Source organism: Pezoporus occidentalis, unplaced genomic scaffold (genome assembly GCF_034315485.1).
Source record: "Pezoporus occidentalis ecotype Australia unplaced genomic scaffold, CSIRO_AGI_Poc_V1 ctg103, whole genome shotgun sequence".
Taxonomy (NCBI): Eukaryota; Metazoa; Chordata; class Aves; order Psittaciformes; family Psittacidae; genus Pezoporus; species Pezoporus occidentalis.
Window position 1 is genome coordinate 807,652 of NW_026912812.1, and position 15,433 is coordinate 823,084.

The 15,433-nt window shown below is 38.5% G+C and overlaps 1 protein-coding gene across 3 annotated transcripts in view; it reads left to right on the top strand.

Moving 5' to 3' along the window:
* The window catches only part of HDAC9 (histone deacetylase 9), a 387,421-nt gene that overhangs the window by 203,175 nt on the left and 168,813 nt on the right, over positions 1–15,433 (top strand). For 2 of the 3 annotated variants that reach the window (XM_062616787.1, XM_062616797.1), the window contains exon 13: positions 728–997. In XM_062616787.1, the coding sequence (XP_062472771.1) occupies positions 728–997 (270 nt within the window). Of the gene's footprint in view, positions 1–727; positions 3,289–15,433 lie in introns of those variants that run through there. The other variant, XM_062616808.1, reaches the window with a different exon arrangement.

A 15,433-nucleotide genomic window follows, 5' to 3' on the forward strand; every position in this document is an offset into this window, starting at 1 on the left:
CAACACTCATATCTGGCACCTCAGCAGAGCTTTACAATAGATGTTAGTGGTGTAAAACCAGTATTGTCTGGGTAGCTATGTTGTATCATTTTGCTTAACCTAAGATACCTGTACCGTGCATGACAAAAGCTGTAGTCTCTCCAGTCATAGACAGATCTGTATGTGATATCTTTGTGCCACAGGAGAAGGACTGGCACCAGCTCTTTGTCACCGCTCCTTTGTTGCCTTTCAGTGCCACCTTGCTTTGATGGATAGAGCTGCTTATGTGAACATTTTCTAATTTTCTTATAACAAAATATTAACCATATCACTATGGGTTTTTTTTAGGACTTAGGAGTTCCGTTATTATTTTGTGTTGTAGAAATTAACTGTAATATAGTTACGTAAAGTTCTACATTTATGTTCAGAGTATGAAAGGACCCCAATTTCTCTTTATTACCAGCTGTAACAGTGTAACAGATGTGTATTGTTTTCATTCTTCCGCCTTATTTTTAGTTTAGTGTTTCCATATAGCACTCTCTACATACATGGTATTTTCTACTGAAGAGTAACAAGTGACCTTTTGCTTAAGAACTTTGGTTCTGTTTTGACCTGCACATTAGTATTTTAGCAATTCATGGCTACATGGGCTTGCTGTGGATTCAATTTTGTCAGTGCAAATCTAGTATTTCTTTGTGTTTGGCATCAGTGAAAGGAGTCGGTAACTGTTCCCCCATTCTCTTTCCAGATGCTGTCTAAGTCCATTGAGCAGCTGAAGCAGCCTGGCAGTCACCTGGAGGAAGCTGAAGAAGAGCTTCATGGAGATCACTCGATGCAGGAAGAGCGAGCTCCTGCCAGCGGTGCCAGCATTAGGGCTGAGAGCAGCAGTGCTGGTGTGGATAACAGAATAGGACAGCAGGTGGGGGCTGTGAAAGTCAAAGAGGAGCCACCGGACAGTGATGAGGATGTTCAGACCCAGCAAATGGAATCTGGGGAGCAAGCTGCTTTTATGCAACAGGTAATAGGCAAAGATTTAGCTCCAGGATTTGTAATTAAAGTTATTATCTGAGCATCACATGCATTTTCTAGGCTTTGGTAAGCAGTTGTGTTTTGATTCACTGATGTAGCAAATCCTGATTTACTGTTCAAAGAATCTAACAAAGGCAGAAGTGTTGTATGCACACTTGAAAACATAGTGAATCTCATCCTTATGGCCACTAATTGAGAAAATACCTGTTGCAGTCACTTTATATAAATCTTTGCATAATAGGTGATAGACTTTGTATTAGCCCAGCCTTTGTATTACATTACATTGCTTATTTCTAGTGAAAGAGAACTCGTATCACCTAGCTTGTTGAGATCAGCAATTGCTGGAATTAGTTTCCAGTCCTGATTAATGAAACATTCTCCTTCTCTGATTTTGAATCCTCTGACTTTTGCTTTCAGCTGTCTGTATATACTGTATCATACTGTAGTCTTGAACACTGTTAACCTTAGGGTACTTTTTCTTCGGTAGACATGTATTGACTGCTATATCAGTGGTCCCAGGCTGGTGTATAAAGTTTAAATTAGAGAAAAGATGGATGCAATTTACAAGGTGGATGTAGAGGCAGGCAAGGCACTGTTTAAAATTGCATTGTTTTCTTTCTTTGCACTGCTTAGTTAATTTTTCATTCTGTCTTATTTGATGATGCCATCCACAGAGACAATTTTAAATGCAGCAGATGCAAGTACTGGTGAGAAGCAAAAGGCAGCATTAGGTTGCAGTTATTAGGATATTGCAGGGAAAGCACAGAATTGTTATCGTTATCAACTGATACCTATCGCTTGTTTGTTATTTTAAATAAAGACTAATCATACAATATGGCATAACCTTTACTGCTAGGTCTCGTGGAGAAATACAAAAATAACAACTGTCCATAAAATGCCAACTCAGCAAAAGGAGACTTCAGCTTGTTGGCGAGCTGGAAGGCGGAGTGTATGTGTGCAGCCAGCGTGCTGGCATCCCTTTCCATTGCCATCCGCTCAGGCAGGGCTAGGGTGAATGCAGTGGAAGGCCCTGTTTGTTTAAGTCGATACTTTGTCAGGTCCCGCTGTTCTGCAAAAAAAGTGATTTTGGGAGGGGGGGGCAGGAAATGCCTTATGGAAACAGGAAGCCCAAGTGATTCATGTGCTGAGGAATGCAGGGTGGGGGTGGGGGACAGGGCAGTGCTCCCTCTGTTTTTAAAGGCACTCTATGAATTGATTTATTGTCAAAGAAAATAACAAAGCGAGTAGGGAAATTGTTAAGGAAGCTTTCCAGTGAAACATTTCCTTCATATTCCCTTTTGATATGTTTACCTTGTTTTATAGGTTTACTTTTGTTAAGCTAGTTAAAGATTCGTTGTATTAAGATCCCCTTTAATATGGGTAATCCCAAACTGACCTGGAATCCTTGTCAGGGTTTTTTTTCTATTAAAAATATTTATATTTCTAAAGCTGAGGTATTTTAAGGTGCAGTATCCTGTTTCAAGAAAGATAGCTGTTTTGCCAAATGTAGAAATTGTTCTAAAATATATTATTAGCATGTGTTGTTTACATTATGCTGTAATACTATTAAATCACTTATAAAATGTTGCAGCTTCTGAAGATACATTATCCTTTTTCTTAGAAGGTCTCCAAACAAATGTCTGAATAGTTGCTGTTAATATGAAAGGCTTCCTTAGATAGAAGAGATTTATTGATTGAGAAAAAACACAGGTGATATTTATGTGTGCTTCATATTTGAAAAGAAGCCTTTCTTCATCTTGGATGAAAAAAATCACATACACATTCAAAAGGTAATGGAGGAGTAAAATTAAATGGTTTTTCCATTCTGTAAAATTTTAATTTTCTTTGAAATCTGACTAACTTCAGCCTCATCAAAATAGGATAGTGCATCTTTTAAAATACATTTTATTTGGGGAGAAACTTGCAAATGAGAAGAGTTTTGTACACTATCACTTCAAAGACATATATTCACAAAAGACGAGATATTTTTATAGTGTCATTCTGGTGAGAAACCCCAATACATTAGTGGACTTTAATTTCAGAATCTTTCAAATTTGGATAAAATTTAAAACCTGGAACCAGTGAAAAGGAAAACTGGGTTTAAACAACCACATTTCTAATTGATTATTGTCTCTTACATTTTAAATCTACTGTATTTATTATAATTTACACCCTTAGAGGTGATCTCTTGTTTTGTGTTGTAAATATATTCTGTTTGTATGTTCCCTTTTTTTGCCTTCTGATATAAGTCTCTTCCTTTCTCAAATAAAGGTTTTTTTTTTAAAAGATCACCTTTCAGATATCTGACTTTGTGTAAATTTGATAACTTAGTTGTGCTTTTGCTTCATATAACCAAATATGTTCACCACACAGTGTTGAAACAATTCAAGCTTTCAGGAGCAAGGTTTTAATTACACTATTCTTACAATAATTACACAAAGTCTTTTTTTTGGTCTCTTGTTTTATCCTGCATCAGCCATCATAAGTTTTAGTGAATGTGGAGCAGCATTGATGCATGTTCATTTTCCCATCGTGGCATCTGTCTTGAACATGTGATCATATATCACCATACAGGAAAGGTAAAGGTGAATCCCAATTTCTTAGCTGGTAATTATCTAAAATTTAGATGAACTGAAATAATTTTCCTTATTTTTCCAACTTGCCTAGAACCCAAAACATGCTGATCTGAGCTGAGCTTCTACTGATCTCTGGTATTCCTCAAGACCTTTGCAAAACTAGAGTCCACATGTAAATATACTGGGGAGGAGGAAATCCTCAAACTTTGCAGATGTTAAAGCAACTGCACGAGGCAGTGAAGTCCTACTTTAGAATACCACCTTTAAAGTCCACCTTTAGAGTAACACCTAGCCCTTCCATGAAGATGTTAAATGCTTTGTGACATGTCCTGAGCTTTGCTTCAGATCTAGAGAGAGTTTATCCCATTAGCAGCATGTCCCTATTGTTACTGTACATGAATTGTTCCTACCAAGAGTTCAGAAAATTGTTACATTCTAGCTCTTCTAACAGTTCATTTAACTTGCAAAGGCTCTTAAAAGCTCTGATTCTGGTACAAATAGTACTAAAATAAAATGGTTTCAGCAACATAAATATGTAAGAATAAATATTTCTGTAAATCAAATGTGATAATTTTCACTAATATAGCAGCAAACTAATGTTTTGTCAGTAATACATCCCCCAAAATAGGTAAAAAGTCAAGTTTTAGCTTAGGAAAGATTAAAGCTAGCATTAACAGAATAAACAATAGGGCAAGCAGTGCAATAATGATATAATGTATTTAGAACCTTGTGTCTATAAGTAAATCATGCTTTCAACAGGGATTTTATTGAGATGCCTTTTGTTTAAATACTTACGTTGGAATTAGAAGAATGTTTTCAATTTACATTCCTGGTTTGGAGGCTATACCTAGATTTTATTTTTTTTTTTTAATTATTTGTTTACTATGCATCATACCACCCATAATGAAGAAAATAAATAATCATAGTTGAATACAATTCACAAGTCTTACCTTCTTCCAGTTTATTCTGTCCTGTTGTCCAAAAAATAATGCCAGCGTAGCTGCTGATTTAGAATTACTACTAAGCGAGGGAAAATGCTTCATAATATTCACGTACTCAAGACAGACACATTACTCAAATGTAGATACTGTAACATTAGCCTTTTTTTCATTTTCTGGCATTAATGAAATAGGATTAAAAGCCAGTTCCTTCAGGAAAGCAGGAGCACTCCAGACACTACCACCACTCATCTTTCCTATTCAGAAAATCATTTGTGCACTATCTTCATTCCATCTTCATTATCATCAGGATCCCTAAGACTTAATCCATGTTACTTAAGCCACTATACCCTGTTTTTGTCTTCACTGGCATTCTGAGGTAAAAATCTATAAATGTTAATCCCAAACACCAACCTAAAAATGTTTACTTATTTCTCTCCCTATGAACACTTCACAATTTGCAGCCAAAATTAGCTAAGCCAAGTTAATTTCCTTATTATACTCTGTCCCACTAGCAGCATGTCCTACTTATCCACTTAAGAAATGTTTGTTTGCTTTTCATTTATTTGTTTAGTTTCTGATTTCCTTATGCAGTTCCCATTATCTGGGTGGTAGCGGGGCTTCTGTTACCTCATTGCTCAGTGGAGGAATATAGTTTTAGAATGTTGAATGCTGAATTGCTGTTTGGGCAAAGAGAAGATGAGCATCCTGGATAAATTATCATCTCTGCACTAGAGCAGTAATCCCAGTGATTTTTGTAGCATTTTACCACTGTAATTGGTAGACACCGTACTTTGCATTTGGTAGGCTTAGTGCTTTGCTTTTGTTGTTTGGTTTTTTTTCCTCTTCTATTTCAGCCTAATTTGGAATTCGATTTAAAAGCCAAAAATACAGTTAGCTCACACAGCCAGTGGAAAACATGGGTTTCTTGGCCATGCTTACTCACTCACACACACAGGACTGAGAAGGGGCATCCTTTGGCCTTGAATGGCCTTGGTCCCCATTTACGGAGCTCAAGGGTCACACTCCTTTTGCTTATTTTTATTCCAGACCCATAACCCATCTATCCCATAGAGGCCAACTTCTACCTGTGGACACGCACAGCTGTTAGAGACCCCGTGGGTTATTTCATCAGTATCTGAGAGTTAAAAGCACACCAGCTTAGTAACTTGAAATCATTCAGGAGTGTCTAAGTCTCTGTGGTGACTGCACAGGTGCCTTAGTCACTAGAGTTGTTTTGACAGATCAGATACTTATAAGTGATCCTAGTGCCTTAAATAGCTGACTAAATGAGATGGTTTGAATCTGGCTGTGAAGCCTTTGTTGCATTTGTATTACTTTACTTTCCATAGTTGCCTTGAATTAACTTAAATATAAGGGAGGCTTGTTGGAGGATATGCTGTTAAAAGAACCCTTCTGCACATTTGGTCTTTCCAAGCTGGTAGCATGTTACAACATTTTTGGTCTTGAGAAGTGCTGTGAAGGGTAGGATAAATGGAAATGGAAGTTTTGAACAACGTCAAAGTTCCAAGTAAACCTTTCTGCACCTCTCCTCCCTCCTAAATGAGATTGCCACCAGAGTCTTACATATACCAGCTCAGCTATACTTAGTTGTCTCTTTTAACTGCATAACCAGTAAGAGAGGCACTAACCCTGTACCCTTCTGCTCTTCCTCAAGTCCATGGGTGCACAGTCTCAGTACAATCCTGACATAACACAAGCTGGCGTTACAATTTCAGGGATCAATCTTGACTGACTGGATGGAGCGAGGGGACAGGGTGCTGTGTAGTTGGAGTTGTTTTGTGAACTTTTTTCATTCATCTACATGAGGGGAAGCCCCATCTGAATATTTAGCCACCGTTCTATCATCTCTACTCTTAAGAGCCTGTCCATCTTTATCAAGTTTTTAACTGTGGTCTTTAAATTTATTCTACAAGAAGAAGAATTCTTTTTACATTTTTAATGCCAATTTTATGTGAACATGCAGAATAATGAGAACAATTACAATTAATTATTCTTTCCCAGTTGGATTTGAAAATTATCCTTTTTTTTTTTCCCCAGAAAGTATCACATGTACTTTCTTAATGATAGCCAAGGAAATTGGTGTTTTTTTTGTTTGTCTCGAATTGTAAACTTTAAGTTACAGAAGGCAGTGAGACTTGATTTATCACATAATTAAATCAAGAACTGAACTGTCTGACTGACTATGTGGCATTAAATAAATCATAACGGAATGGTATCATTTCACTGGTACCTGCATAGAATGACATTGATGAGGCTTTTATTTTTCAATCAAAAATTTTTTATAGTTGTTTTCCTCCTTCAGATACTTAGGATATAGCACCTTGTTACTTTTGCTACTGCTTCATCTTGTCAGAGAGAGCAGCCTGTAAGGAGACTGCTGGGGCAATGCTAGGCAAAATCACTTAATCAGGGGTACATAGCTGGCATGAATCAGGTCTGTAAATCCAGATCCCAGTAATTACCATTTCACATTTTGACAGTCAGATGATACTATTTTCATACCATTGGGCAATTTATCATTTCCTGTATCAGACAGCACAGGGTTTTATTGTTATTGAAGAGGATTATGTGTTCTTGGAAAGCTGCTTCTTTAAATGCTTCATTTTTGAAGAATTCTGGTTTGATCTCTGAATGTCTCTCTGTCAGGCACACACACACACACTAAAGTTTTCATTTCTTTTCCTTCTCATACACTATGAGAGTGAATAAATGCACGCCTCAGTATGCTGCTGGCTAAATCTTCATAAAGCTCTGTTGTTTAATGTCCTGGAAGAGCAGCTCGACCTGAATCCCTTTGAGACATAGGTGCTCTAATGCAGAAAGCAGTGCATAATCTGTTTTCTCTCATGTTCTGGCCTGTGACCTTTGGATTCCAGGAAGCCAAGGAGGTCTTTCTGTTCATACTGCCTGTATTTCCTCAGAAAAGGGCCTTGTGAAAATTACAGCTGTGAGATTGCAGCAAAGCAGCAATGGCAAGGGCTTAAGAAGGCTTTGCTCAGGTTCTCTGTAAAGCAGCTTAGGGAAGCATGGAGGATTCCGTTTTCAGCCCTTTACTTAGCCTTTTCCTTTTGCTCCCATCAAGAAGGAAACCATGGTAGTTTTTTAGGTGGCGGCTGGCAGATTTTTGAAGCAGATCTCTATTACTGAACAGACCCGTAAGGAGCACAGGGCAGAAGTTCTGTTGGGAAATGCTTCACCCACCGTGTGCACAGAGGGATAGCTACCAAGACCAGCTGCTTCTACAGCTTGCTCTCCTAGATCTTCCTCTACTGAAAATACAAGTTGAAGAGTTACTACACATCAGAAAGCATGGCTCCACTCAGCTACCTGACTGCACACAGGGACAGGTGGTGATCAGGTTTTCCTCATTTCTCACCCGTTTTGATCCATTTTGCCTTAGGGCATCAAAGGCTCCCAAGCTCAACAGCACACCCCCTGACATTTTTCTTTCTAGAACTTTTTTTTTTGATAAATTTGTACAAGTCTTTCTTTTCTATTAGTTTCTGCATAGATTTCAGCTTTCTGAAGCTACTTACTCAATACAGAGAACTTCAAAGCTTCTCTGTTGGTGTTTCTGGCAGAAAAATAAAAATGGGTAGTGCCAGCCCCACAGGCACAGCCCAGGGACACTTGACTTCCATGGCTCTGATTTGGCTATCAATCAGGGGGGTTGGAACTAGATGATCTTAAGGTCCTTTCCAACACTAACCATTCTATGAGTCTATGATCTCCACGCTCTGAGAAGCAGCACAAGACCAGCAAATAAAAAAGGATCAGGAACGGAAGAGGCTGAGAATGAGCATGGCGACTGTTCCTTATCCATATTGATGGGTAATGCAGTAACCAAGCAAGCTGCTCGTTTTCCCAAAACAATTGAGTGCTTTCAAGTTAAATACTATTATATGTCACTACTGTAGTAGCTCAGACTTCAATTTAAAAGAAATAATCCTTTCTTTCACCTCTCTGGCCCTTTCCCTCCAGCTTTTAATGAAGGAAAAGGATTCAAAGTACATGAACTCATTTTCAGGTTTTTCTTTTTCTGCTTTCAAGATGTGAAATCAGTTGACACACAGCACGCTCAAAGATGCAGAGGGTTCAGTCTGGTGGGGTGCCACCCACAGCATTTGTGAAGCTGCTGTCATAAAGGTGAGCTGCAGGTAGTCAATACAGAGAGTTTCACAGCAGTTTCCTTCATGGATTTGAGTTTCAGTACCAAGTCCTAGAGGCCATGACTAAGTGGATCATTTGAGCCTGGAAGGATACTCTGAAATTAGATAGTCAGTGATAGAAAGAAGTCAGCGCCTGGTTCTCTTTTACTGTCATGGCCACCTGCACATTTAATGTCATTGCTAAAGGCTGAATATTAACTTATAGACTAGTACTCAAAGTGAGTTAGGTGCATTAGTGAAGAAAAATATTTGGAAGCTCCTTACCAGCATTAGCTTTACTGTGTCTGCCTGATCTTCTGCATGATTACTTCAGCAAGTAGTTAAGGAAATCACAAGACAAAGCACTTAATGCTTGATGTATAGCAAGTTATTATTCACATGCTTCTGGTATTTCCTATTTTTACTTTCTTCTGATTTAATATGGGTGCCTAGTATTGAAAAGAAAAAAGAAAAAGCAAAAGCAGACTTTTCAGGTGAAGGGTTTAGAAATGGAGGAAGATTTGGCATGTCAGAATGGAGGGGCACAATCCCACTGAGGTTAGTTGCATTCAACCTGCAGAATTCCTTTAAATGCAACAGTAGCTTACATCAAGAAATACCCATATATACATATTCTGCTCTTTTGTGTCACAAAGTTCATCCCTTGAACTGAGAACTTGAGCCTAACGAAACAAGGAGATTCGAGGCCCAAAGATGACAGCACAGCTGAGATACTCTATGCAAAAGCAGAAGCTGCAAAGTAGTTCTCTCAGCTGCTACCAGAAAAACAGACTTTTCAGCTATTGCCTTCTCCACTGATCACAATCACAGTGCTGTTGCATCAGCAGTGACCAACTACTGGTCACTACTGCTGCGTATTTGCAAAATCAGAACAATTACACCCAAAGCTACCACAACCTTTCTCCCCTTTGGCAAATAACTCCTCAGCAGAAGCTTCCCCAGCCCCTCCTCTCCCGTGGCTGTCCTGCTGGTGTACCAGCCCCTCTGCCAAGTACTCCAGATTTCCCCCATTTTTTATGCAGAGACATAAGAGATTTTGGGAAGGGCTATGAGCCTTCAATTACCATTGGTTTAAAGGTGTGCTTGGCCACCCCATGGCAGGGTTCACTTATGGCAGGTAAGAGATGGTGCCTGGAGGCCAAGACCAGCTGGGGAGCAGGAGGAGTGGATGGAGGGGCGTTCTCCTCACTCCAGCACTGCTTTGGGAATGCTGGTGGGGAGAGGCAAAGGATGTGAAGCAGCAGCTGTAAAATGTCTTATAGGTCACCTTTTAACTAGTCTTGAGAGACCTCCTTGGCTTGGAAGGCAGCTCTGTCCCCTCCCCCTCTGTAGGATGACTCTACCTCAGTCAGAGGCTCCGGGTTTCTACCTTCTGCAAAGAACTTTCTCTATTGTCCTTGTTCTCAGAAGACAAGGTGGTCTCGAGGGATTAACTGCTTTGCCTATCAACTGATCATTATAAGCCGTTGTATAGAAAGTTCAGGCAAAATAATGTACGTTGAAATGCACTGATGCTTTCAGGGAACAGAAGAGTTCAGACAGTTGAAGAAATGTTGCTTAAAAAGAAAAAAAAGCTCTGCCATCTGCTACCAGCCTAAGTCGTTGGTTTTCACTTTCCTGTCATTGCTATCTCCTTTAACAATCGTAGAGTCACTGTTTCAAGCTTTCCTGATCAAATAATGGAGATTAGTTAATAGAGAAAGCATTCAAAGGAGCAGAGAATCAAGTCCCAATTCCTAGTTCTCCATCTCAAATCTCACTTCAATATCCTGAGAAATACTGTGACTGCTAAAGATTGATCCAAGGCTACCAGTGTTCTGTCATATGTCTTACACTGCTTTTCAAAGGTAATCTGACATTTATCTTTCCAGCTGGAAGCTTGTACTTTGATTTCATTGAATTGAATCAGTTATTAAACTTAATACCACAGGTCAGTGCTGGACCTGAATCGGAAGCACTGAAGCTTCTGTTGTTTTGTATCTGAGTGTTCTGGGACAAGGAAATAAAGTGAAGATAGAATATCTAAAATGCCTATGAAATTATCTAGTATCTATTTCACCAGAAAAAGGCGAGACACAATTTTACTTTCATTGACAGGTTGCCATGTGCTAAGATCATTTTTCCCAAGTTCTTCATTCTCTTCACTTGAAGAGCATTTTGCAGTCTTCAGGATTTATATATATATATGAAATATTCCTGTATGTCATCTCCTAAAAAATCTTAAGGACTGGACTATTTAAATCAGTGATTAATAGCTCCTTCCAAACAGATTTGCAGCCTTTTCCCTATTGTGCAAAAACATAACAAAACAAAAATACCAGTGATTTAATTTGGCATCGTCAGCCACTGAAAGATGAATCAGAAATATGTTAGCAAATATTCTAGATGATCTTCATACTGCAGTGACAAATAAATGCAAGAATGGCAGCTGATTCCACCAACTAGCAATTCTTTTGACTGTAGTATGGCACATTGTCATGGTTTAAGCTAAGCCAGCGACTAAGAGGATAACACGCATGGATAAACATGCTGTATTTCTAACAACTGGCCATGAACACAAATCTGAGTTTGTATTGCTGTGGAAAAGAGAACCGAGCCAAAAATTCCTTCGTAATACGTGTTTGGAGGGCTGGATTATTGCACAGAAATATGTTGGGATCTCAGTTTGTAGGATACCTGAGATGTTTCTCTTTACTGGGCAGGTTTTATTTTTTTTGCCTCTGAACCAGAGCATCAGCACTACCCTCCAGTGTACACCCAGAAATGCTTCCTGAATGTTCACATGCTCAGGGCATTTTGAGCTGCACCTTTAATAATAAATAAATACAGAATGAACTTGTCTGGCATTTCAGGCCAGTGACCAAAGCCAAGGAGTGAGGCGAGTATGCCACTGTTTTCCCTTTAACTTTATTTTTGTGGGCATCATGCATTTTCAAAATGGTTCTACATTTCCCTGAACCAATGTAATATAAAAGATTTACTGTTACAGTTTGTGTGTGGCCAGGCAATGGCATATGGAAAACATGTTTCCTGCTATTTAATTTAATTACTCTAATCACGTGCCAGCCCCAGGCATGTCATTCTGGACCTCTGTGGCTCTTTGTCTGTCAAAGAGATGGACAATATCTTGGCTTTGTTTAGTTGCTCTGCAGGCTGCAGATAAAACTACTGAAATACTGTTTGTTTAACCAAAACTTTGCATTTTGACCATTTGGCTTTGATTTTTGTTTTACAATAAAAGATGACATTTTGTCCCTGGTGAGCTGAAAAGGAAATATTAGGGATATGAAGGAGTACTGTCACTTTTGGGGCTTAATAGATGAAAAGGAATACTCTAGCCTTCTGGTTAGAAATCAGCTTTGTTAGCAGAAACTTAAGACATGCATAGCTGTTGCTTTAGAGTTGCCTGTTAGCGAGGGCAGCTGGAAAAGTCCTGTTAATAACTGCTCCTTTCTACTATGGTTAGCCCTTCATTCAACAGTTTCAGTAGATTTTTGTTTTTTTTTTCATTTTAGTAGATAAAACCGTAATGGGTGAAACTAATTAAGATTGCCTTGCAAATAATCAGACCAATAATGTTACACCCAGGTGTAAATTAGCTTTTATGTTATGCTCTATAGTTAGATAAGAAGTATCTACAAATTACAGCTTTAAGTCTTTTGATAAAAATTTAAGAGCATATTACCAGATTATAGCACTCCATTCATATTAAAAACCCCAAATCTACAGAGAAATTAATCATACACTTAGCTTTAAGTATGTGCTTAACACCATGGCTTCCTTCACTTGTAAGCAAGTGCTCAAGTCCGTCTTTTCCTGCAGCCAGAAGTGACACTAGAGAGTGCTTCAGACTATGAAAGTGTATCATTTCTAACAATCATGTTGGCAGAAGAGGAAAGAATAAGAACCAGCTTTTAGTGAAATTAGTTCCATTTTATAAGGTTATTACTACACGTAGAAAGGCGTGTCTGCACATTTCTGGAAACTGGATGAACTTAAGTTACTGTAAATTTCAACAGTAATTAATCTACTTGCTTTACTTTCCCCTGTTTTCTAGCTGAATCAATGAGATACAGGAAATAATTTCTGTTCATTGTAAGTTGCACAGTACAGCAAGGCAAGAATTAAAAATGTTGTTCCTATATACTGACTTACCGCTCCTCTCACATTTCGCTTTGAGCTAACCACTAGATGACACTACTTCCCACTTGCTTAGCAGGTGTGGGCATATGCTCCCATCTCTCTTCCCTATACCCATTCATATATTTACATGCTTCTCAACCAAAGAACTTCAAAAAGAACATTATGCAGGTTTTGCCTTCCCCACTACACTTTTTGATGAATTTTGTGTGTATTCACCTAGGTATTTAGGTGTGTGCATGGAGGTTTACAGAAGCATAACAAGCAGTGCCGGTGTCTTTGCGTGATTTATAGAAAACATGTATTATAACTCACCCTGTGAGTCTTCAGGGTGTTATAACTTAGCAAATGTCAACAGCACAGCAGCTCTACTTAAAAGAAACCAGAGGAACTCCAAGAAAAACTGAATAGGCTGGAGTTTGTAGAGAACATTCCCCTGTCTCCTACATTCTGTTCCTCCATCACCCCCAAAAAAGGGATAGTATATTGTTTTTTGTAGCATGACTCTGCATTCACGGTGAAAAATATCACGCTGAGGAGTCAGGCAAGAGCAGGCTTCACTATTCCAAGTCCAAAAATGTCAGACTAAGGAAAATGAGAAAGACACAGAAGGGCTGTCATGTATATCCATAAGGTGGCGGCTGCTGCTGCTGTGGTTTTTAAATTAAGAAGAATGAACTTTCCAGAAGGATGTGTGGAAAGAATCTCACATTTCTAAAAGCCTGATTTTCAGAAATCCAGAAGCTCCAGATTACTTGAAAAATGGCTTCTCCAAAGTTACATTTATCCCACTAAATTACATGCATAAGGACATGAGGACATGGAAGTGGAATAACAGCGCCTTCAGATAAACTTTTATTTTTGCCTATGTCAACAGGCATCTTATTTTGTTAGGATTTGTCTCAATTTATAACACGTTTGCTCTATATGTGCTGTAACTGTAAAGCATACTTTTGTGATGCACTTTATTTAAATAGCATTTAAAATGGCCATACTAAAAGATATCTTTAAAATCTGACCATCATCTACTTAGTGTGACAATGTACTACCCATAGTCAAAGCAAAGTAAGAATCACTTTCTAGTTTAGTAATATAAGTTTGAAATATTGAAACTCTTCTTCATTTTGTACCTATTTTAATCCTGATCCCCCAGGACTGCGGCAGTAAGGATTGGGTGCATCCTTATCCTCTGTCACATTAGCCAAGTACTTCTGTCTTCCTGTTAAAAGTGACTTTCAAGTGGAGAGGATGAGCCTCCTTGCCTTGAAAGGATTCTCTGCTCTGCATTTCACATTCTATTGCAACACATTATTTTAGCATTATTTCTTCTTCTTTAATACAAAGAGCTGCTACTGATGTAAAGCTTTACGGTCTTGCAGTATGAAGTTCATATAGTGTCTACCTTGCACTAGAGTAGAAAGTAAGATAGTTCTGCTAAGAAGCTTGTTTTGTTATATGAAGCTTGTCATAAGAGATACAAGCTGAATTTCTGATTTGTAGGACTTCAAAAATTATATTGCCTTAATATTGTTAGTTTTGCTGCACCTATGCAACAGGTCAGTTAGTGTAATGTTTCCTGTAGTTCTGTTGAATGTTTGGGAATTGTATTTACAGATAAAACCTAGCCATTTCACACGTAAATTCTTCCAGCTTACAACAGTGTAAGTACATAGTCCCTGTTAAAGAGTGATGATGTACTATAGACACAGCACCATATTTGCAAAATTATGCTTTTAAGTCATTTGTCAACAAAACAGAGACATGTTTATCTGTTTGAAACCAAGAACATAACTGGATCCATCAAAGAGCTGAGATTTTCTCAGCAGTTTAATGGTGCCCAAGTCCCCAGGAACAACAATGGCTGGAATCAAGGCTACCTAAATTGCAATCATAAGCAATGCAATCAAAATCAAAAAACATGCACAAAAATCCTTCCTGTGCATGTGTTATTTGGACAGGTTAATTTATTGGGGGTTATGGATCCGAGGAGAAAATACATCTAATTTTAATCATAAAAGAAGAGAAAGGCTGAGAAATAACGTTAGCCAGAGTTTTGGTTTGTTTGCTAAAATGTCTTGTATTTAATCTAAAAAAGGGTAATTACTTTTTCAGACTTTGATTTCCTTGCAAATCTTATGCCCATATGTTTCATTTTGACAGGACATTTATGTGAATTGGTTCTTTTCCGCCAGTGTCCTACAGTTTTTCTTAAATTTATCAGCAAACATGCTTGACCCTCCCTCCAAAGACTGCTTAGGAAGGGTAAAAGCTCTCCACTCTGGAAGTGGCTCTCCCCTCCAGGAAGGCCAGCTAGAATATACAAAAGCAGGCAAGATGAGGAAGCAGCTTGTCTTCAGACTTGAAGACAAGGGGACTTGCTGCACTAAAAATACTCTGGTGGTTCATATGCTACCTGTGCAGGAACAAGTTCCCTGCTTGGTCTGATTGTAAAAGCACAGACTGTGAGCTTTTACATCGCTTTGGAAGGAAAGAGGCAAAAGAAAGAAGTTTTAAATAACTTTTGCTCTCTCCTGACAAAAGGGTTTTAATATAAATTATAGCAACCAAAGAAACACAG